General features: G+C 46.6%; 2 protein-coding genes and 1 long non-coding RNA gene across 6 annotated transcripts in view; 2 read left to right on the forward strand and 1 right to left on the reverse strand.

Annotated features, from left to right (window-relative positions):
- The window catches only part of BEND5 (BEN domain containing 5), a 49,443-nt gene extending 30,886 nt beyond the window's left edge, over positions 1-18,557 (forward strand). For all 3 annotated transcript variants that reach the window (XM_055585955.1, XM_055585957.1, XM_055585956.1), the window contains 3 exons: positions 2,488-2,636; positions 8,164-8,377; positions 18,043-18,557. In XM_055585955.1, coding sequence (XP_055441930.1) covers positions 2,488-2,636; positions 8,164-8,377; positions 18,043-18,200 — 521 coding nt within the window. In that variant the 3' untranslated portion in view covers positions 18,201-18,557. The remainder of the gene's footprint in view (positions 1-2,487; positions 2,637-8,163; positions 8,378-18,042) is intronic.
- The window catches only part of AGBL4 (AGBL carboxypeptidase 4), a 1,384,238-nt gene that overhangs the window by 1,162,116 nt on the left and 198,650 nt on the right, over positions 1-23,472 (forward strand). The window lies entirely within an intron of this gene.
- On the reverse strand, positions 8,032-14,185 carry LOC129655477 (uncharacterized). Of its 2 annotated transcripts, none has more exons than XR_008716016.1 (3): positions 13,813-14,185; positions 10,969-11,146; positions 8,032-8,280 (listed from the first exon to the last, which is right to left on the reverse strand). It is a non-coding gene; the product is annotated as an uncharacterized LOC129655477 (long non-coding RNA). The 2 variants fall into 2 exon arrangements; XR_008716015.1 differs by lacking the exon at positions 13,813-14,185 and adding an exon at positions 11,806-12,094.

The following is a 23,472-nucleotide window of genomic DNA, read 5'->3' on the forward strand; positions in this document are numbered from 1 at the left end:
ACAGGCTGGTTAGATGATCCCAAATATAATGTGCTGGAAGTATTTACGACTTAGAGACCCCCTACCTGGTAGTGATCAGAGCAAGGCCTCACGAAGGAGACACCTAAGCTCTGTTCTGCAGTCTGACCAGAGACTTGACAGGCAGATGAGATGGCATTCAAGGCCAAAACAGTAGCACGTCCAAAGGCTCAGAAGCTTGGGACAGCACAGCGCCTGAGGGGCAACATCTGGGGAGAGCAGGAATTGAGCAGCAGAGATCAAGAAGAAGCTGGCTATATTCAGGGTCTTAAGGAGGCTATGGTACGCAATTTTGAGGGTAGTGGGAGCCTAAGCCGGGAAAGATTTGGTTGTGAGTAGATTTCTTTGGCAGCTGTTGTGGAGATAAATGGACGAGAACTAGACTGAAGTCAGAGCTGAGCTGGGTTCATTCTCTTGTCCACCATCTTCCTCTCTTGGAAGGAAAAGGAGGCTTTAGAGGAAGGACACTATCTTTTCCTAAGAAGACCTGTGCTCCATTGGCTGCATGGCTCCATTCCTTTATCTTGCTGCTGAATGTCAGAGCAGGAAGACACCTCAGGAGCCAACTCAGCCATGCCCTTTGGGGAAAGCCAAAGTAATTACTTCTTCCCTGACCTAAGAAAAGATCAAATGCTCCACTTGAGTTTGTTTATATCTCAGAAACAAAACTGAGATGTCATACAAAGAGAGGAGAAACTATGGCATCTGCTTCTGAAACTTTAGAGTTATTCATTCATTCTTGCCATTCTTTTGTTCATTTAGCAAACAGAGAACACCTCCTCATGCCAGGGGCTGGGAGCAAAGAAGAGAAAGCCTTAGGCCCAGCTCTTGAGTAGGTCACACAGAATTGGGAGATGCTCCTAGAATGGTGACGATGCTATCAGTCCCTCATTCTGACAGCTTGTGCATCCACAATTCACTCGCCTGTGGTCACACAATTAAACTATAGCCAAACTAGGAATAAGACCCAAACCCGGTCTCCCAAGATGAGCCCTGCTTTTCAGTGAGCTCTGCGCCGCTCCCCAGCCTTGCTGTGTTCAGCTTTGTGCCTTCACACTTCGTTGAGCTGCTCAGGTACCATTAGTGGTAAAGAACTCGCCTGCCAACGCAGGAGACCCGAGACATGGGTTTGATCCCTGGGTCAGGAAGATCTCCTGGAGGAGGGCATGGCAACCCACTCCAGTATTCTTGCTGGGAGAATCCCATGGACAGAGGAGTCTAGTGGACTCTAGGGTCCACAGGGTCGCACAGAGTCAGACACGACTGAAGTGTCTGAGCACGCACTCATGCGCTGAGCACACACAAGTGCACCTACATTGTTGGAGACTTCAGAGATCTGGCTTGCAGCCACCAGCAACTCAGAAATGGTTTTATCAGTCTAGGAAGCCCTATTGTGAGGAATTTTTGTAACAAAATCACCAATACCTTCCTCACCATCAGCCAAAGCCAAGGGTATGGCAGTTTAGCACAGTAAATTGCATCCAGGTTGTTGGTGAGGGCTTTGGCACACAAACAGCTCCGTACCAAGTGGCCCACATGGTAAGAATAAAGGAAGGCTGGACCATGAAACTCACTGGTGACTTAAGTTACTTGCACAGTCTTGGGGACCAGCTTTGGCAGTAGCTAAATTTCTGATCCCAGTTAACTCCTGAAATACTTGCATAAGGAGAATTTCCAGGATGCCAAAACTCTCTGTTGGCCTCTGGATTTGCTCGCCTATAAAAGTTAATCAAGTTATCCAGCCTTACCCTGTTTTTCTGCCCTTTGGTAATCAAGACACAACAGGTGATTTGAAAAATAGTCCATCATTTTAAAAAGCTAATGGAGGAAAAAAAAAGTCCTCCTTAGAAACCACCACCATTTATCTCCTGCCTTTTACTGTTTAAACCGTACATAATTTGTGTTGATTGCATTAAAATAAAAATCAGGCTAGCTGCCGGTTCAGGCAATCAGGGGCTTAATCTGTATTGTACTTTAATTTCTTGGTTGAAATGCGCTTGTCTAGATACTAGGTCTTGGGCCGGGGGAGGCCTTTGCATTTCTCCCCCTGCTTCCCTATCTTCTGCTGTGGCCTCCTTCACATAGGCTGCAGGGATGGGGTTTTGGCAAATACACAGTTTGCATACTGCAGCCATTGCTACCCTGTCTCCACCCCAGTCTTAAAAGGACCTCTTTCCCCTGCAGGAAGTTGAATCCCTTGCATTTTCATTCAGACAGTGACACCCTAGAAGACTGCTTTTCATTCATGTTTAATTAGAATCTAGTCCATTCTTATCTGCCACCTTTTCCCCTGTGATGTTCATACCTCCTATTATTTTCAAGCTGGGGTTTAAGTGTAGTCCAATGGACAAAAATAAGCCAGCATATTTTTTTTGTATGTGCCACTATGTGCTGACAGATGCCTAGTTAAAATATTTGCCTTTGATTTTCCTTGGAGTTCTAGACAGATCTCTTTTCTTAACTGCCTAGGTCCCGCCATTGACTTGGAAAAAGTAAAGTCAGAATGTCTCGAGCCCGAGCCGGAGTTACGGAGCACTTTCAGTGAGGAAGCAAATACGTCGTCCTATTACCCCGCTCCTGCACCTGTCATGGACAAGTATATCCTAGACAATGGCAAGGTAGTGTTTCAAGCTCACTCTCCATTCCCTACAAGTGTTGGTTAGTCAGTGTGAAGGAGGAGGGTATGGTGGGAGCTTCCCGAGATACAGCAACCGCTTGGCCTTCAGGCCTAGCCCAGTGACTGCTTCCAGAATCCATGTGCTATAACAGTGGAGCTTTACTAGGACTTTTTCTCTTCTTTTTTTTTGGTAAATATTGGGCCAAAGCAACTGTAAAACTAAACTGACATTTAAAAATAGCTTATTAGTGAGAAAGATAATTTAAAATGATAATATGATGAAACCAGATGCATAAAATGTATAAGGTGATCTCGAGATGAGATATCTGATTTACAGATATGGCTGTGACTGAGTAGTCATTCATTAATTGTTTGCAAAGTACCTATGTGTTTTAAGTCCTACCCTAACCCTAAATGCCAGGGATACAGAGGTGCATGGGACATGCTCCTTACTTCTAAGCTGGTTTCAAGTTGTACATTCAGCTTGGTTAGCCCACAGTCCTAGGACCACATATAACTCCTCAGATTTTTTTTTGTAAGACTCTTGAAAAAAAGTTATGAAAGAAAACTTAAGCACTATTAGTAGTTATATTAGTGCAGGGTGAAAAGTAATGGAATAGCCTTTGGAAGTCTTAAAGTCACATATATGACATAGCAGCAGGGCAAGGAGAAGACTTCTAATATTCTTCCTACATCCAAATGAATTCATCTTGGAGGAAATATACTGGCTCTCTTTGTCTAGGCACTGGTCATATTCAGTTTTACTATAATAGTCTTTGCCACCATGGCATGCATTATAGACATCACCTCTCCTTCTCCCCAGAGACTCATCTGTGTCAGTCTGTTTTTCTTGCCTTATGCTTCAAAAGGTCTCTGTTTATCCAGTATCGTTCCCCAGTGGGTTGATGAGAAAGGAAAGTTTGTTTTATATGGGTTTCTCCAGATACATCCCTGCAGCTGGCCAGGCTGAGCCAAAGCAAGCATTGTCAAGACAAGGAAATGCAACTTGTTGGTCTTCAGGGCTCCCTTGGATATGCTGCCCTCCTCTTTCTATCCATGTGCCCTCGACTCCCTCAGAGCACTTCCTCCCCTGAAGAGGCAGAACTGATGGGTCAAACCATAGGCCTATTCTGCCCTGCCTTGCTGCAACCTACAGGCTTTAAGAATCTGCTTTGCAGGGAAGAGGTGGCATGACAGAGTGGAAGTAGGCAGCCTGGAGCCCGAGTGTAAGCTTAATTCTTTGCCCTACCTGTGTGACTCTGAGTGGGGGCTTCCCTTCTCTGGGCTTCAGCATCTCTAGCTGTGCCAGGTAGGATCAAATTAATGCTCTCCATAGTCATTAAAAACGACTTAAACTGTGTATCTAACTTTGGTGAACCTTCAGCAGTTAGAGATGAAGAAAAGACTTTTCTGTCTTTGTTGATTTCTTTCCAGGCACAATCACATAGTGAAATGACTACAGACTTTTTCTTAAAGTAGCTTCTAAGAGAAATCTCTTTCTCTCTTGCTTTAAAGACTGGTGGACAGTTTCTGGGCATTATGAGGGTCTCTTTCGAAAGGATCATTTTCTCTCCAGGAAATTGTGTCTCTCAAATGTCATTTGATTTTTTCATACTCACGCTGCACAACCTGTCTTGAAAGTGCCGAGTTTGTTTTATCATTGATTATGGTCAATATGTTGCTATAAAACTAACTGGCTTTTGTTTCCACCAATTCATAGTCAAAGGAATTGATGAAGGGAGGGGAAGGAAGCAGACACCCTGGAAACACACACAGCAGCTTGCTTGGAACAGCAATCCCCCGCATCCCAGAAGTAGTCATTATTATTCTTGGCTCTGCTGTCGTTTCAGACCCTTCCTTCTTTCTGCCTCGATCTCTGTGATGCGCAGAGCATGGGAATGAGATCTGTTTCCTAGTAGGAAACTAGTTTTGTCCTCTGAAACATTTCACAAAGGCATTCTTTGATCAAGTCCCATCCTACCAGATGCCATGTTTTAATAACCTCCCTTGAAAGCGTTAAGGCTAACATTTCGGTCCAATAGTGAACTGTGGTTTATGTGAATAAGGGTTTGCCATAAAAGTTACTTTCTGATTTGGCTCAAGCGCATCTCTTTTCTTTGTCTTAAGATATTTTATTTCAAAAACTCATTGAATCGTAAAGCTTCAAAGACCATCAAAGTTTAAATAGTATAATTTATACACGGAGTGGATGGGGAAATGCATCCAGAAGAGGGGCTCATCTACAGCTGTACACCAGAGCAGAGACAGGCAAGAACTAGAAGCCAGGTCACCTGGCTCTCAGGCTGGTGCTCTTTCCAGTCTGTTCTGCTGCATCCTTGAAAGCGGGGCTTTGCTCCAGGTGACCCTGAGCTCTGTTGACCTCAGGAACCCTTGTCCCAAGTGCCCCAGCCTGTTCCTGTGATCAGTTTTACCCAGGGCTGTTTCTTTCTGTGCTGCGTAGCTGGCCTTGTACTCGAGTGCATGTCAGAAAATATTTTCTTCTTCAAGGAACAGCAGCTCATCCTAACTGAAAGCCAGTGCCATTAAGACATATTAAATATGTGCATCAGTTTCTTACAGCTTTGTGTTCAGACTAGTCTGAGCCACGTTGTAGGGGATGAAAGAGGCAAAGCCTGGACCTCTCCCCATGGAGATGGACTGCGAAGGTAGTGAGGGCTCTTAGTAAGTTAGAAATTCAGAGTGGGTAGAACTTAGCCCAAGAGTAGTGAAGGAGGTTTTCTTTCTTTGGGGGCTGGGGTTTAAAAGCTTATCAGGCTAAGGAGATGTAAGGGAAGGTTCTCATCCCTGGGTGAGGGAGAGGCATGAACAGAGACATGATAGGGGAAAGAAGGCAGCAAAAGTAACAGTTTCGGGTTTGCACTACCCTCCTAATACTGTCCGCATGTTATCTCATTTATCTTCAGAATAGCTCTTTATTCAGGTGGTGATCTGCCTCAGGTACAGCTGAGGAAAGAAAGGCTCAGAGAGGTAGAGTGACTAGCCCAAGATATCCAGCTGGTGGGTAGAAGGGCTCAGATTCACACAGAGAGGAGACTCTGGAGCCTGTCCTTTTTCTGTCACCAGACACTGGACGCAGGAGGAAATGAGTGAGTTTAGGGACATCGTTGAGTGGTAGACATGCTATGTTTAATAGGTTGAATGGAAACAGGATTCTAGAGGACCTTTAACACCAACTGAGGACGTTGCATTTGATGTGACAGAAAACAGGGGGCCATTCAAGATTCCAGAGGGTTAACATAAAAACACAGTTGAAAGACTGCAGAAGTCATCTAGTCAAAGAAGGAAAGCTGTGTTTAGGGAATTGATCTGGCTGTGTTTACAGCGTGGGTTGGTCGGAGCAGGGGTTGGGGACAGGAAGGCCAGCCAGTGGCTTTTCTCCAGGTCTCCCTGACTGCAGTGTGGCCCGCAGTGGGTGCTGGCCGGCAAAGTGGCCGGGCAGGTGCAGAGGGAGGCCCAGGAGGAAAGCAGATGGACACAAACCTGCTGTGTTTCCACTGTGTTGGCACCACCATGACACTGGCAGCAGCAGGAGGCCGCGAGAGTGTGGGCTGCAGGGTCATACAGGTTTACAGTTGAACCTTGATTCCAAAATTTTCTGATAGTATGTCTTAAGAAAATTAATTAGTCCTTCTGAATCTCTGTCCCTATCTGTAAATATTTCTACTTATTTCCATCTCTTAAGGTCATTATGTTTATAACTAAGAGTGGAATACCTAGTTCGTAATGGGTACTCAAAGAAATATTAGTGTCCTCTTTCTCTTGTAGAAGAACATTGACCAAGATGACTACCACCTCTCTTTAAAGAACAACAAATTGAAAGGTTGTAGGAAAACAAGGCTTGAGTAGAAAAGAGCAAAGACCTTTGGAAAATGGAAGTTGCCCTTCATCTCCAAGGGTTTCTGTTTCGGTGTTTAATCTAATTCACATCCCTTGTTTTCTCCTATCTCAGGAAGCTTGCATGGGTAGCCACAGAGAATTATCCAGGGAGGTGACTTGGGGTCCAACAGGGAGCAGGAGGGAGCTAGTCGCCAGCAGGCCTGATCTGGTACACAGTCGCCCACCTGCTGTTCAGGCTGCAGAGAAAAGGCCAGACTCGACCTGGGGTGGATGTTGCCCAGCGGCCCCAGGCCAACACATCCCACTCAAGGGCTGCTTATCTTCCTGAGCTGTGTGAGCAGAGTTGCAGCACTGAGGTTTGCAGCACAGGGAGGCCAGGTGGATCTGGTTATCTGATATGGTGCCTGCAGAGGTCTGAATGATCGTTTGAGCAAAAGGAAGTGAAGTTGGATGTGGCAATGTTAGATTGTTTACCTACCGACATTCGTGGGTGGGCTGTGTTGCTCTATTTTTTCTTGTTCATGGTCTAAAAATACCAGTTATTGGTGAAGGAAGAAGCGTTGCTGGTTGACCTGTCTGCCCATCTGTGCATGCCCACTGTGCTTTCCAAGTTGATCTTCAGGAGAGAGCTCTTCAGATATCTCTGAACCCTGAGTCCTGCTGGTCTGCCATCAGTCTGGGTGTCTCTCAGACCGGGACTCTCCCAGGATATCTCCTGACCATGCAAGGTCCACGACTGACGGTCTCTGAAGACAAGGACCTTGGCAGGGACTTTCCAGTCCCCTCAGAAAATTTAACTCATCAGTGGCTGCCTCTCCCACTGTCCCCACAGAGGCCACGTCCACCCTCCGTGGACTTGGTAGAAATGCAGCATGAATGGCAAGGTCAAAGTCAGAACTTCATTTTTAAATGATTAACATCAGCAAATGGTTTTTAAGTTGTTGAAAGAGCCAGAAAGGAAAAGGAAATCTCAAAGCTCCTTGCTAGATTATTCTGGGACATCTGCGTTTATGGACTCTACTCTGAAACTTTGAGCGCTTCCCTTATAAGGAGCAGAAGGTTGTGTTTTGTTCTGTGTGCCGTCAGAATCAGACCAGGGACACAGTGGTTGTGTTTAATTTGTTAAAATCATAGGTTTTCTGAGCCAGAAGGAACTTAGCTGAAATCTTAACTCTCCCTGCTCAGCTCCCCAAAACTGAAGCCAGAGACAGAAAGAACATGCATACACACTCCGCTAGTGGCAGGACCTGGGCAGTTTTCCCTCCCCACTCCAGCGGATGTGGCTGCCACACCCTGGAGTCACCTAGAGGGCCCCACCCGGACCACATAAATCCACTCTGCAACTTCATAGTTGAGTGACTTTTCAAAAGTGGCTGCACCTCTCCCAACCTGGCTTTTCTACCTGAAATGAAAATAGAGTCCCAGCACCTTCCTTCCAGGGTTGCTGTGAAGATCTGCGAGAGTAAATACAAAGCACTAGCATAAGGCCTGGCGCATTACGGGTGTTCAGTAAATGCGTATTTTTATTTCCCTGAAAGAAAGGTAGTTAGTATTTATGGAGCAGATCTCTCGTAGTTGTGCAGCACTGTCTTTTAAAAGGACATGAAAAGCTTCCCGCTACCATCCTGTCCGACTAAACAGGTGCTCGCTTGCGTTCTTATCCCTTTCAGGTCCATCTGGGAAGCGGGATTTGGGTTGATGAGGAGAAATGGCACCAGCTGCAAGTCACCCAAGGAGATTCCAAGTACACGAAGAACTTGGCAGTCATGATTTGGGGAACAGATGTTCTGAAGAACAGAAGCGTCACAGGAGTTGCCACAAAAAAAAAGAAAGATGCAGTCCCTAAGCCACCCCTCTCGCCTCACAAACTAAGCATCGTCAGAGGTGAGTCCTGCACTGGAGATGCAGTGACTGAGATCCTACCCTCAACCCTGTCAGGAATGCATGGGGCACGTTTCAGTTCAACACACCTGCTGAAGCCTCCCCGTGCCAGGCCCTGGCCTGGGCACAGGAATACAGGAACAGATATGGACCTGGTCCTAGGCAAGCTCACATTAACAGGACAAATGAGCTGTAGACACAAGTGCGGTTCAAGGAGCTCACATGCGAGAGGCACAGAAGGGGGTTCTCAGGAGGGCAGGAGACCCCTAGCTGGAAAATCAGGGAGGGTCCCTGGGAAGTGGGTCACTGAAGCGGGCCTTGAAGGGTCCACCAGACCTGGAGACGCAGATGTTTAAAGAGAGGTACTTGGGACAAAGGTGTGGGATTGGGAAAGGAGGCTGCTGTGTAGAGCAAGTGAAGGTCAAGGCTAGGACACCAGCTCCTGGGGGTCCTAGCATCGTGCCTGGAGCACTTAGTGAGATGAAGACCAGCCGAAGGTTGCTAGACTGAGCTTCTTTTCTGGGGTTTGGGAGGGTTTGGAGAGACTCCCTGTCTCTTTGCCTGTTTCCCCAAAGGTAGAGCTCTAACCTGGACTCTCATTTTCCTTCCCTCCTGCCTTCCTTTCTCCTCTTTCTTTCCTCTTCCTTCTTTCTCTCTTCTGTCTCTCCCACCTGTTCTCCATTTGTTCACTAAGCTCTTATTCTTTACCAGACTCTACTGTGTATGGAGGACTTAGAAAGGGCTAAGACACAGTTTCCATCTGCAAGGAGCTCAGAGTCTCATGCCGAAAGTGAACACAGAAAAGCTAGTTACAGTACAAATAATGCAAATTACAGAGACAGGAAAGTACACGGGAGCAGAGAGAATATAATAATCGTTAATTATTCTGAGCACTTAGGATATTTCAGGTGAAGGCAATGGCACCCCACTCCAGTACTCTTGCCTGGAAAATCCCATGGATGGAGGAGCCTGGTAGGCTGCAGTCCATGGGGTCGCGAAGAGTCAGACACGACTGAGCGACTTCACTTTGACTTTTCACTTTCATGCATTGGAGAAGGAAATGACAACCCACTCCACTATTCTTGCTTGGAGAATCCCAGGGACGGGCGGAGCCTGGTGGGCTGCCGTCTATGGGGTCGCACAGAGTCGGACACAACTAAAGCGACTTAGCAGCAGCAGCAGCAGCAGCAGGATATTTCAGGTCCATATTAACTCATTTAATCTTCATAACACATAACTCTCCCTTCTGTTGGCTGCTAATATTATCCCTGTTTTTGATGTGGAAACTGGACACATAGATGTTAAGTGACTTACCCAGATCACAGTTTTAGGACTAGAGCCAGGAGTCCTAGCCAGGAGGGCTGGCTTCAGAAGCTGTACTCCTAACCACTAGTCTCTAAGTGTCCAGCTGCCAGGTTTTGGTGAAGAAAGTAAGACTCAACCAGTCAGCGTGTGCATTTAGAACAGGCCTTGTACCAGGTTGTGGAGCAGGCAACAAATACGTCCACAAACAAATCAGATCATTTCAGGTATTGATGAAAAAGGCTGTGATGTGTATCTGAGTGAGACAGTAGCTGTGTTAGCTGGGGTAGGTGAAGAAGACCTGTTCAAAGAGGTGGTTTCGAGCTGGGAACTGTATGTGGAAGAGGCAGTCCTATGTGATTCTGAGGGGGTGTGAAAGAGGCAGAATAAATAACAGGTTCAAAGGCCAGCATGCTCAAGGGGTGAAGAAGCCCCAGCCAGCTGCAGAGTCATGAGTGCAGGGAGACTGAGGCCAGGGTGGTGGGCAAGGGATGGTCTTGGGCCATGAAGGCCACGATAAGTAGCTTGACTTACTCTTCTTGCAGGAGAAAGATGATATGGAGTCTTCAGTGGGAGGGACTGAATGGGAGCCAGTCGGGAGGCTGATGCATTGGTGCCATAGACTGAGGTCAGAACAGTGGAGACAGAGAAAAATGGCCAATTGTAGGGTATATTTTGGAGGTCCAGATCTCAATACACAGAGAGATTAGGTCACCAACTGGAAGTCGTGGCTATGAAGTTTCAGAGCCTGGATTGAAACCCACCTGGCTGACTCTGATCTGGGGTTTGTTCTGGAGCTCAGCTGCCTCCCTGCATGGCTGATTCATGGTTAATTGATTTAGGCAGACACTTATTTTTAGACAAGCAGAGGTAACCTGTAGTCTGCCCACTGTCTGAAATGATGGAGCCTAATTTAGGAGGTCATCCTGAGAAAAAGTCCTTCCTGGGGACACAGCCCTGCCTCCACACGGGGTGGCCGACCTCTGATTCTGTTACACTTGTTGGAATGTGACTCAGCAGGTCCCTGGTGCCTCCCAGTGACCGACTGTCGCTGTCACGCCATGGTATAAAGTCATCTGCCACGTGTCTGCCTCAGACGTTAGTGTAACCATGTCAAACTCACCTCCCTGTCCTCCGTGCCTCATACAGGGCCTGACACACTGGGAGCTCAATCAGTGAGGGCTGAAAAAACACCACACTGAGACCTGCAAGCCGTCCCCTGATCGACTCTTCACACAGTTTCTTGTGAACCACTTTCCCCCCATGTCCAGTGCCCTCAGCTGAAAACTTACCTCTCAGATGGTTAAGAGGGCTGCTTGGCTGATAGTTTGGTTATCATTACTCCTGAGTTGTGAAAACAAGTTTCCGTTCTTTGCTGAGCTGCACCGTAGGGCTGGCATGACTTCGTGACGGTCATATCATTGAAGATCATGATCCTTCAGTGCTTATCAACTTTCAGGCCCCTCCCGACTGCTCCCAGTGCGAGGCGATGGAAAGCGGAAATTGGAAAGGAATGTCAATAAGCTTGGGGTTGAGTCCCAGCCCTGCCTTGCCCTAACTCTGAGCTGCCCCAGTTCTGTTTACTCTTGTTTCCGCAGGCCCCGTGCAGCGCTCACACGAGGTAGGCGCTTGATGTGTCCACCTGTAAGGGCGGATCGTAGCCCTTGCCCCGGCTGCCCAGTGGACCCAGAGACATTTTGTATGTGCTTTGGACCCCATTCACATGATGTTCTTTGTAGCTGATTTGGTCCCCATTACTAAGGGACAATCTAGAAGAAAACACCTTAGCCGTATGGCTTGAGGCCATTACAGACTTACTGTCTTCAGCCCCACAGGCCACGCCCTCCAAGTTTCCCTCAATTTTCCAAACCCTCTTTAAAGCTTCTCTACTTTTCCTGTGCGAGTCCACACCTCTTTTTTCAAAAGATGGCCTTGTCTCCTCCTTCACAGAGAAAAGAAAAAGAAATCCCACAGCTTCGATCCACCATTATCTACAAACTTACCTGGACCGCCGCCCTCCCCCCCCCCCCCCCGCCCCCACCCAGTTTTATGCCTCATGTCCAAAAGAAGAGTTGCCTTGTCTTATTTGGGACTGGTCATTCTCTCTTTCTAAATTTCAGCCCACCTACCTTCCTAAGTACATTATTCCTTCCACTCAGTTGGTTCCTTCCCAGCTTAAATATGCTTTGATCACTCATTTCTTACGGAAGCAAGCGAAACACTCCCAAGGGGCCACCTGCATCACCCAGCTGCTGCCATGTCTTCCTTTTCACATCCAGGTTTCCTGAAAGAGTTGTCGACACTCACTGCCCATGTGCACTAGCAATGCCCCTGCCGTCTGGTCTGGCTTCCGCTCCAGCCCTCTGCTTAGTCTGTCCTTGCCAAGCTTCCCTCCGGCTCCTCTTCACTCCAGGTGGGCAGGACTCCACCTCCTCCCCAGCCTATGTGACCTCTCTTCCTTTGCTGAGAAACCCATCCTGTCCGCTCAAGTCTCCTCCTGCCTGTGGCTTCTTGTCCCTGTTGTGGGCTCCTCTCCCCCTGCCCTCTCCTCCGTCTCCAGCCTCCTCCCTCTCCCAGTTCATTCCTGTCCCCACTTCATCTGGTCTGCACACTCTGCCTCCGTGTCATTCAGAGAGGCCTTGACTTCCGAGTCCACGTCCTCGACTTCCAACTGTCCAAGCTGATGAAGTAGCCTTGCCATCACTCTTTTAACACATCACCCTCCCTAAAGTCTGCAGTGCATTTCTTATTTATTTATTTGCTTGATGACTGTCTTTCTTCCCCACCCCCATGAGAATATGAGCTTTATGAGATTCTTGCTCAGGGCCAGTATGTTGTAAGTGCTTAATAATATTTGTTGAATCAGTGACTGATGGCAAATATATATTTGACCTCAGTTTACACTTTGAGGTTTCTGATCCATACATTTGGGTGCCGCTGGTCACCTCCTCCCAGATGTCCACATAACAGCTGCACATCTACAGCCCTCACTGCTCGCCTCTTCCTTCCCCCAGAGCCTCTGCCCTGTGTGTTCACAGTCATGATGAAGGACACAACACCACCTGCCAGGGACCCAGGGATGCCTCATTCCGCACTCCTTGTTCAGCTCACTCTCCATCAGTTCTGCCCCTAAATACCTTTTAAACCATCTGCTTCTCTCCATACCCATTGCCGCTTTCTTTTCGCCCCTGCCTTACCCCAGCTGCTTTATATTTAATCAGAGTGATCGTTCTAAACCCAAGTATGATCCTGTTACCACCACCCTGACACCTGGTGCCCATTATTAAAGGGTAAACTTCTTATATATGCTCAGTCTTTGAGACTCCATGGACTGTAGCCCACCAGGCTCTTCTGTCCATGGAATTTTCTAGGCAACAATACTGGAGCAAGTTGCCATTTCCTACTCAGGGCATCTTCCCAATCCAGGAACTCTTGCCTGGAGAATCCCATGGATGGAGGAGCCTGGTGGGCTGCAGTCCATGGGGTCGCGAAGAGTCCGACACGACTGAACGACTTCACTTTCACTTTTCACTTTCATGCATTAGAGAAGGAAATGGCAACCCACTCCAGTGTTCTTGCCTGGAGAATCCCAGGGACCGGGGAGCCTGGTAGGTTGCCGTCTATGGGGTCGCACAGAGTTGGACACGACTGAAGCGACTTAGCAGTAGCGACAGAGTCACCTGGGAAGCTTCTTAATGTGTCATAAAAGCACCTTCATAATCTGGCCCCTGGCCTGGAGCTCCAGCTTATTTTTTTTAGCATATTCCCTTGAACTGTTAAGTTCTTACTATAATGAGCCTCTGTGTTCCAACAAGCCTTGTCCTCTCTCACATTAGGGAATTTGCAGATGCTATGTCTGGCACCAGAAGCACAGGTCAGACTGCCCACCTAACACCTGTGCTGCTTTGCCCAGCCAGCTGTTACTCACTGCCCAAGGGTGCTTAGGAGAACCTTCCTGCAGGAAGCCTTCCCTGACCTCTCAGGGTAGGGGACACTTCTGTTGTGAGTCCTAGGGCACCCTGTGCTTGCCTCTGTCGTCTTCTGTCTGTCTCTTTGCCTCCTAGGTACCTGGTCAAATAACCCTTTAGAGCCCATAATACTTGCCATACCAGGGAATAAGAGGGAAATTGACTTACCCAAGGCCATACATCTGGTTCGACCAGAGCTGAGCTGAGGCGCGCTTTCAGGCTTCCCTGGGCCTCCAGAGGTTCCTTGTCTTACTGAAGCACCATGTCAGGTTGTTGTTGTTGTTGTTGTTGTTGTTTTAGCTACAGCCCAGCAGGTTTAAAGTCTGTCTCCCGTCGCAGCATGCACTCACCGTTTTTAGCCTAATTATTTAAGGTTGCATTTGACTGGTTCCTCCCATGCAGGCTGTCTTCTGGACTGAAATTGTTTGTTTGTTCTGTAAGACTTTACTGCATTTACTCACGTTGGACATGTCAAAATGACAAAAGCCTTGGTGCTCACAGGGTTGGTGAGGATTTTGTCTTCTCTTTGGTTTGAAAGTCATTCTTCACCAGGTAGCTGGGGAATGGGGTGAACACTGACATCACTTTAGAAAAGTGAGAGCAGGAGGGCTGGAGGGGCGTCTTGCTGTAATGACAAGCTCCAGAATGACAGTTAAACCCTTATTAAGGTCAAATGACCTTTTGCAGACTGTCTGAGTTTTCAAATGAGCCACAGCATTGAGTTCTGGTTAATTTTTATAACTTTTTTAATAGGACACATTAACGCTGTTATAAACCTTGTTAATTAAGCAATAATCTCAAATGCTCCCTCGCAGAGGGAGACATTCCCGGCAACTGCAGGTGATTAATATCTGGAGCCTAATGAAAGCCTTTTAATCAACCTCGGGGGCCATTCAGTGCTCTTACCCCCAGGAAACAAGAGTGATTGGTATTCTGTGGAGGCCGCTGAAAACCTTCCTCCATCTGCCTCTTCTCTGACTCATGCAGGGGCCTCTCGGGGCCAGCACACCCACTCCCCTGCCCCCTCCTCTCTCCTTTTCCTCTTCACCCACCCTGTTACCTTCCAGAGAACTAGAGCCCTGGAGCTGGAAGAATCTCCTTAGATGATCGGATTTGACCTGCTTTCAGACCGTGAGACTGAGACCCAGGGAGGTTCCCACTCAGGGTGGCCCAGCAACTAGGGTTAGAGCCAGATTCAAGCCCCTGAACTTAGAGACAGTCCTCTGCGCAGGACACACCCCTCATTTGGTTCAGGTTCCAGCAACATTACCGCAATTGTCTGCCTTACCCTGACCCAGGGCTGGAGAGGGAACCCCCAGGGGGTTCTAGTCTGTAAGAGAGACAGTGTGGTCACAGTTTTATTAGACTGCGGTCAGGGATTTGATAGAGAACAAGCCAGATGAGTCAGGGAGCACCAAGAATGCAGGCAGAGTGGGGTCTCTGGCTCAACCTGGGAGATTCCAAGATGAATGAATCTAGAAGAATGAGTGGGATTTAGTCAGGTGAAGGATGAGGCCAAGGTAATTGGGGAGGAGATGAGCAAAGACTGATTTGTGGGCCAGCCTGTAGTGGGGCGGGAAATGGAGTCAGCAGAGGTAGAACTGGAGGGACAAGGCTGCCTGCCTTCTTGTCTCAGTCCCCGTGGAAAGGCCAGCACAAGACAAAGCAGGTTGGTCAGGAAGCAGTGAAGGTCAGCTGAAAGCTTATAAACCCTTCTCCATAGGGAGGAGACGTGCTTCAGAGAAAGAAGGCCTGTAGCACACACACCAGCAGTCTGAGTGGCAGCAGGAGGCAGGCTGGCTGTGTCCCCAGGGAAGGGCTCAGTGCAGAGACCACGGGGGATCGTGCCCACACTTACCTGCTCTCCAGGCTTCGGTCTTGTCTCACGTGGGTGGAGGAGTTGGCACAAGTTAGTCTCCGTCGTTTCTGCCGGTGTTGACGCTCTGCACCACTGACTGGATTGCCTGCTGTGCGCTGGCCTGGTAGACAAGACTTTGTGTGCACGCGTGTGTGCCCAGGCCTGTCTGACTCTTTGTAACCCCATGGACTGTAGCCCACCAGGCTTCTCTGTCCATGGAATTTTCCAAGCGAGAATACTGGAGTGGGTTGCCATGTCCTCCTCCAGGGAAGACTTTGCTCATCCTGCATAGCAGTTCCTCGAGACTGGGTTGCCATTCCTGTTTTATAGACAAGGAGGATCAGGTGCAACAAAGTTAAAAATCTTGCTCAGGACTACATACCCAGTGGTTCATTCCCACTCACAGCCATAGTCCCCTTATGTGCAGAATTATCATGTCCCCTCGGGTTTCCTTAGAAAAACATTCATGCCTCCATTTATTCATTTAACAGGCATTTACTTACTCTTGCCCCTGTGCCAAGCACTGTGCTAGACCCTGGGAGCAAACAACGGCATATACATAAAATAACTATGACAACCCCTTACAGGTATAGTGTTCCTTACAGTGTGACAAAATCTTGCAAATTGCAAAATGTTTGTATCACATCCTTCATGGCAGCCTTAAAACAGATCACATGTGGTTTCTTATCCTTGTTGAGTAGGTGAGGAATCTAGGGCAATGATTTGCCTCAGGTCCCCGGGCTAGGAAGTAGGCCACCCTGAGGTTCCAGTCAGGTCCCGTCTGGGGCTCACTCTCTGCCTCATCTCGGCAAATGGCGAGTCAGTGCAAGTGGCCGTCCTCAGCCTCATTAGTGATCACCTCCCTGAGGCACCACTTCACACCCACCAGGTGGCCGAAACCCGAACGATCAGTTAAGATGTATGCATACTGAACTTTGAGGGCTTCCTGGTGGTTCAGTGGCAACCCACTCCGGTATTCTTGCCCTGAAAATTCTCTGAACAGAGGAGCCTGGTGGGCTACAGCCCATGGGGTCACATGGGCTATGTGTATGTGTCTGTGCACACTCAGTCATGTCCGACTTTGTGACCCCATGGGCTGTAGTCCACCAGGCTCCTCTGTTCAGAGAATTTTCCCGGCAAGAATACTAGAGTGGGTTGCCATTTCCTAGTCCAGGGGGACTTCCCAGTCCAGGGATGGAACCCACGTCTCTTGCGTCAGCAGGTTGATTCTTTACCAGCTGAGCCGCTGAGCCACCAGGAAGCCTTCAGAATTCAGTATGCATACACTCTAACAGTGGGCACGTCCAGCCAAGGCCCGTACTGGGCATTTCCTGTCCGTCTGCCCCAGGACACACAGCCTAAGTGTCTGTAATTGCAGAACACAGCAAACAATCCAAGTATTCACTGACAGTAAAGTGGGTCAGTCAGTGGTGGATTAGTCGGACAATAGAACACTACTCATCAGTGAAAAGAAATGACCTGCAGCTGCACTCACACTTCAGCATGGGTAGCTCTCAACACTGAGTGGAAAAAAAGAAAGTCAGATGGATATACAGAGTAGGGAGACACTTGTAAAATGTTCAAAACAGGGGAAGAGTAGATGATATGTTATTTAAAGATGTGTCAGTCATTCAGTCGTGTCCGACTCTGCGACCCCATGGACTGCAGCACACCAGGCTTCCCTGTCCATCACCAACTCCCAGAGCTTACTCAAACTCACGTCCATCAAGTCGGTGATGCCATCCAACCATCTCATCCTCTGTCGTCCCCTTCTCCTCCTGACTTTAATCTTTCCCAGCATCAGTGTCTTTTTCAACGAATCAGTTCTTCGCATCTGGTGGCCAAAGTATTGGAGTTTCGGCTCCAACATCAGTCCTTCCTATGAATATTCAGGACTGATTTCCTTTAGGATGGACTTGTTTGATCTCCTTGCAGTTCAAGGGACTCTCAAGAGTCTTCTCCAACACTACAGTTCAAAAGCATCAATTCTTCTGTGTTCAGCTTTCTTTATAGTCCAACTCTCACATCCATACATGACTACTGGAGAAACCATAGCTTTGACTAGACAGACCTTTGTTGGCAAAGTAATGTCTCTGCTTTTTAATATGCTATCTAAGTTTGTCATAGCTTTTCTTCCAAGGAGCAAGTGTCTTTTAATTTCATGGCTGCAGTCACCATCTGCATAAAGATGTGTGCGTATGTGTTAACATGAAAAAGAAATTCAGGAGAGCAGTTACCTCTGGTGAGGATAAGGAGAGGGTAGGATGGGGGAGGAGTGTCTGGGAGCTTCAGAGGGACCCCATTAACCAGGGGAGTGGGCACATAGGCATTGTATCTTTGTTTTTAAAGTATAAATTTACAGTGTAGATCTCTTTTCTCAGTACATTTTGTGTTGAAAATTTTAAAAGGCAGCCGTGCCAGCTATGTGAATTGGTACTTTGGAAGTATGTCAGGAGGCACATTTTCCTTTCTCTTCCGTAAAGATATGTACTTGAATGCACCATTAATCCTTGGCCTTCTTGTTTCTTTTCCCTGTCTAGAGTGTTTGTACGACAGAATAGCACAAGAAACTGTGGATGAAACTGAAATTGCACAGAGACTCTCCAAAGTCAACAAGTACATCTGTGAAAAAATCATGGATATCAATAAATCCTGTAAAAATGAAGAACGAAGGGAAGCAAAATACAATTTGCAATAAACTTTGGATTTTTCATAAAGCCTTCTCGTTTTCCTTGCTTGGCGTGTGATTTGCGGGCAATGGTGTTGTCCAGATCAGACCCCACCATGCATGGTGGTGTGCGGGCCAGGAGCCAGTAGGGTTCTGGGGTCGGCCGGCCTGTTCTGAACTTGGACTTCTCACTCCAAAGACCGCAGATGGATTTGCTGAGATTCAGGCAGCAACCTGGCACCAGAGTTATTCCGGGGATGGTGAAAATCCTGTCCTTTTGGAAGGGGATGAAGTGACTCTGAGTTGCCTATCACTCGGCCAAGAATTTGAGCTGATATTTTTACCATTCAAGGACTTCTATCTTTGTTCCTCTATTTTGTTCTATAATAAAGCTTCATTAATTCTTTGCTGTAGACAATCTTTATCCTCATTTATTTAAGGATGGATATTAAGTGTACAGTGGATGTGACCAGTGTCCTTTGAGGGGCAGAACATTCAGGCTGAAGGAAAGAAAATTCATAATGGATATAACTTCTGTCTGCAGATCTGAAGGGCTGTCTTGAAGCAGATTACTTTCTCTTACCTTAGAGGACAGATCTAGGTCCAGTCACCTCTCCCTCAATGTGATCTGAGACTCAGCTCCCCTGATAATTTGAGTCAATCTGTAAAAGAGTGTGAGGGGATGGTAATTTAGATGTGGTTCAGGGTCACCTTCAGGAAGTTGGAGTCAACATCACCTGGTGTCAGTTCATTTATCCTATCTTGTATCTCAAGTGATCTTTCAAGTTGCATAATTTGTACCTCATTCAGTACCTGTGTCTCTAAAGTGCCTGGTGCACAATCAAGCAAGCCACATTTGATCTTGTTGATTTACACTTCCTTTCTGTAGTGCCTGTGCCTATGAAGTCAGCATCAGGCTTCCCTGGTGGCTCAGCCAGTAAAGAATCCACCTGCAATGTGGGAAACCTGGGTTCGATCCCTGGGTTGGGAGGATCCCCTGGAGAAGCGAATGGCTACCCACTTGACTATTTTGGCCTGGAGAATTCCGTGGAATGTATATAGTCCATGGGGTTGCAAAGAGTCGGACACAGCTGAGCAACACACACACACACACACATATATATACACATGCACACATATGTGTGTGTGTGTGTGTGTGTGCTGCTCAATAAATATTGGCAGTCATTTCTGGTTATTGACTTTTAGACATTGGTTGGAAAACTTTGGCATCTGGTTTCTCTAATGCTTTATCTACTAAACCTTATTAGATCATTGGTGGTCTATAAGCAAAGGCTCAGAGTCACTAGGGTGAATAGTGGATGTGGCTACCTTTATGAGAAGTTTTATTTTAGTACATAAAATAATTCTCTCTAACATGAAATATTATATGCTTGCTAATAGGTTGTATAAGTGTGAATTTCCTTTTATGGTGTTTTCCCAGCTCTCCACAGACTAGCAATGTGATCTTGAACCATGCACTTAACTTCTCAAAGTCCTTGCCAGTACAATGAGGAGAATAATGCATACCACACAGGCTCTGTGGATAATTAAATAATAATAACAACAATAACAGATACTTAATATGCGCCAGGACTTTTCTAAGTGTCTAGCATACGTTAATTGATTAAGTAAGTAGAGTTTGTGACACTTAGTAGAATTCAGTAAATTCTTGTTATTAAGATGTGTTCATTTAAATGGTGGGGGCAGCTTGGGCATTAGTAATGTGGAATTCATGAGAGGCTGGGGAAAAGCATACATCATATTTGAGCTTATCCCCTTTCCTCCCTAAGCATGACAAACACTGAGAGCCTCCATGCGTTTCCCTACACAGACCAATATGATATGATACCTGCTGAAAGGTACTTTTAGGTTGAGAGTGTGGCAAGAGTCACGGAAATATATGTTTAAAATGCTGTGACGTGGAAGTGCTTTAGGTAATGTACAGCTTATACATCAGAGACAGAACAGGGTTGTGAGAGACTATGTGGTCTGAGTTCATGTCGTGACTTTACCACTTTTCAGAAGGTCACTTGACCCTTCTGGAGCTCATTTCTTCTCAAGTGGAGGCAATGATTCCTAACTCAGCACTGTTGTGGGAAGTAATCTGGGTAATATCTGGAAAAGGAGCTGGTTAATATCTGGGAAATGAGTCTCAAAGAGCCATGCAGATGTTATTGATCCTTAGCTTGTAAGGCAGAATAAAATCAGACATGGATGTGACACGAAAGGACTTAAGAGCTCTTTCTGATGGGGAATCTGGATGGGTGGGGCGGGTGTTTTATACCCTAGTTAGACTGAGACTTCTTGAGCACCTATTGTACGCCTGATGCACTGTGACTCTTATATGAAGGCAGGGCCACTGTTCTTACATTCATACAAAAGAGGAAATGGACTCAGAAAAGGTTAAATAACTTTTTGGCCAGGGTCTCAGACTTGTCAGTAGTGGGGCTGAGTCAGAATCCAGATCTGGGCAAAATCTGCCCTCTTATTGCCACTGAAAGCTGAGTGGAATATTATGGTCTGGGCTGAGAATCTAGCCATGTAATCTCAGAGCATGTTTAGGAGAGTCCCAACATCAGTAACCAATCAATGGAAATTGGTCTCATTAATTCAAGCCATTTGGAGACATGGGAAATGATAGTACCATTCATGGGGATCTACAGTTTCATTACATTCAAATACATACACAAAGCTCAAGTTCATTTCGTGTAGCAGGGAGTTTCCCAAACTTGCCCAATCTTAAGAATTTGCTGAGGTACTTAAAATACAGATTCCTGGGCTTTGGTTTAGAGAGCTGGATTCAGTAGATCTGGGATAGAGCTGGAAACATGTATTTTAACAGTACTGCCAGTATCTGCCCCCATGGCTCAATGATAAAGAATCCACCTGCCAATGCAGAAGACACGGGTTCTATCCCTGGGTTGGGAGGATTCCCTGGGTAGGAAATGGCAACCCACTCCAGTATTCTTGTCTGGGAAATCCCATGGACAGAGGAGCTTAGCTGGCTACAGTCCAGGGGGTCGCAAAGAGTTGGTTATGACTGAATATGCACACCACACACCAGGCCAGTTTTGAATAACACCAGTCTAGTAAGCTCATTGGAAGTCCTGCTTTAATAAAAGAGCAAGAATGTTTCCTAAGTAAAAAGACATGCGCCTTCTAAAGTGCCTGGCAATATTTGAAACAGAATAAATTTCCTCTTAAATAGCTGAGGATCTACCCACAAACTTTGTCCAAAGTTACTCTTCCATGCTCACCAAATGCTGTGGACATGATGCAGAAGGTGACTTTCAGTGTAGGCGTCAGTGATTTCCCCTTGCTTTTACACTTAGACTGTTCCCTTTGCCTCCTGTGACAGGCCAGTGAGCGTGCAGGACAGAACAGTCGATCCTGAGTTGGCAGAGTCTGAATTGATGAGGTTTGGGCCCTGTCTTCAGAAATCCCAGCCGCAAGTTCTCTGTTGCCAAACCAAACAGCAAGATGTGGCTTAATTTTACTTTCTAGATGAGGTAAATAACAGTATTAGTGACTGTTTTGTGCCCATGGGTTTCTTAGATGCATTTCTAAATTATGACTTTTTTGGAAATTATGAAGAAATGAAAACCACTTTATAGAAATCTTTGGGAAAATAGGGGAAACATTCCAAATTGCACAGATGCAAGCATTGTGATGTATTTCTTCTAGTCCTTCATTCAAGCGTATAAACGTGTATTTTACATACCTATGGTCGTAGCGTATGATCAAGTTTATATCCTTCCCTTTCTGTTTAACATATTTCCCTCCATGAAATGTATAGGCATCAGTTCGGACATCCACCCAGTGACTGGACATCAAGCTACAGTTGGGTAAGCCACCTGGCCAGCTGTGGGGCCAACGCACAGGGCTGCCAGTCCACGGAAGGCCTCTCTGCATACTTGCGTCCAGTGCAGTGATGGAATGAGCTTGAGTTTAGAAGTTCAATGCATCTGAGGTCAGGTCCCAACTCTAACACCTGGCACCTCACTTGAGGCGAGTTCCTGCAGCTTTCTGAAAGCTGGCTTCATCTGTACACTAGAGAAAGTAGTGCCTAGTTTGGGGGTTGTTAGGAGGACTGAGGAAGTAATTAAGGTACCCCAACGAGAGTGGATGAATGGCCACCAGTGTTAATGTTGGTTTTCCTCTCCTGGCACCCCTTCAGTCCTCACCTGTGTGTGTGCCTATCCTGTCTCTGACCTGCTCTGACCTTTTACACGGTGACCTTGGCTTTCAAACCTGCCTTTGGCCCTCCAGACATCCTGTGCTCATCCCACAGTGCTCAGTACTCATGGGCTTTTCCCTGTGCTGGGCAACTAGGCTCACAGCCCACCTTCCAGCTTTATTCACCCACCTCGGCCTCCATGCTACCACTAGCCAGGCCATTGCCCTTCCTTGAATTTTTAGGTTGTTTATAAATAAAATATCTATGAAGATTTTTGTGTGCCTAGATTTCCCCTTTATATTTTCTGTCATTTTCTTAGGTTCATTTTACCTGGGTCAAAAGGAGTAGCAAATTTTTCATTCTTGATACATATAATGCGTGTGACTAGGTTTTAAATTATTTTTCCAACCTAACAGTGAAAATCGGTACCTCATTCTAATTCCTTTGGTTATTTCCGAGTCTGCACATCTTTCCAGAATTCGGTTTCTTGTTTATACAAACTGAAAGCTTAACTTGTAAGAATTTCCAGCAGAATTCATTTCATTTTCTGTATATAGTTTTCTCTGGATCAATGTGTTTGTTTACCTTGGACATATTTTTACTTTTATATCTGCAAATAGACATATCAACAGATCTTTTCATCACTTCTATTGAAGGGATGAATCAGTTTCTGCCAAGCAGCTTCATAGGCTCATGGAACCTAAGTGTCAAAAGTGAATATTAAGGTCCTCCATCCAGATCTCCTCTTTACTGAAAGCAAATTCCAGACTGTGCTGGAATTCCTCCAGGCATGCAGAATTCATCTTCCTACCAAAGAGTCCATCCAATTATTGCCATCACTAAGAAGTTTTTATGTTGAGCTAAAAATCTACTTGACTGAAACTTCTGAGGCCACTCAAATTCTCTCTTCTGAAATCATGCAGAATGCTCATAACCCTCTGCAGAGTTGAAGGAGGCAATCTTGTTTCTTCGTGAACTAATAAATAGCTTGAATTCCATTTTGCCATTTCCCACCTAGGGAAGATTTCACAAGAAATAGTGAGGACTCGGGATTTCTCTGGCAGTCCAGTGGTTAAGACTCTGTGCTGCCAATGCAGAAGATGTGGGTTCAATCCCTGGTCAGGG

Source organism: Bubalus kerabau, chromosome 6 (assembly GCF_029407905.1).
Source record: "Bubalus kerabau isolate K-KA32 ecotype Philippines breed swamp buffalo chromosome 6, PCC_UOA_SB_1v2, whole genome shotgun sequence".
Lineage (NCBI taxonomy): Eukaryota > Metazoa > Chordata > Mammalia > Artiodactyla > Bovidae > Bubalus > Bubalus kerabau.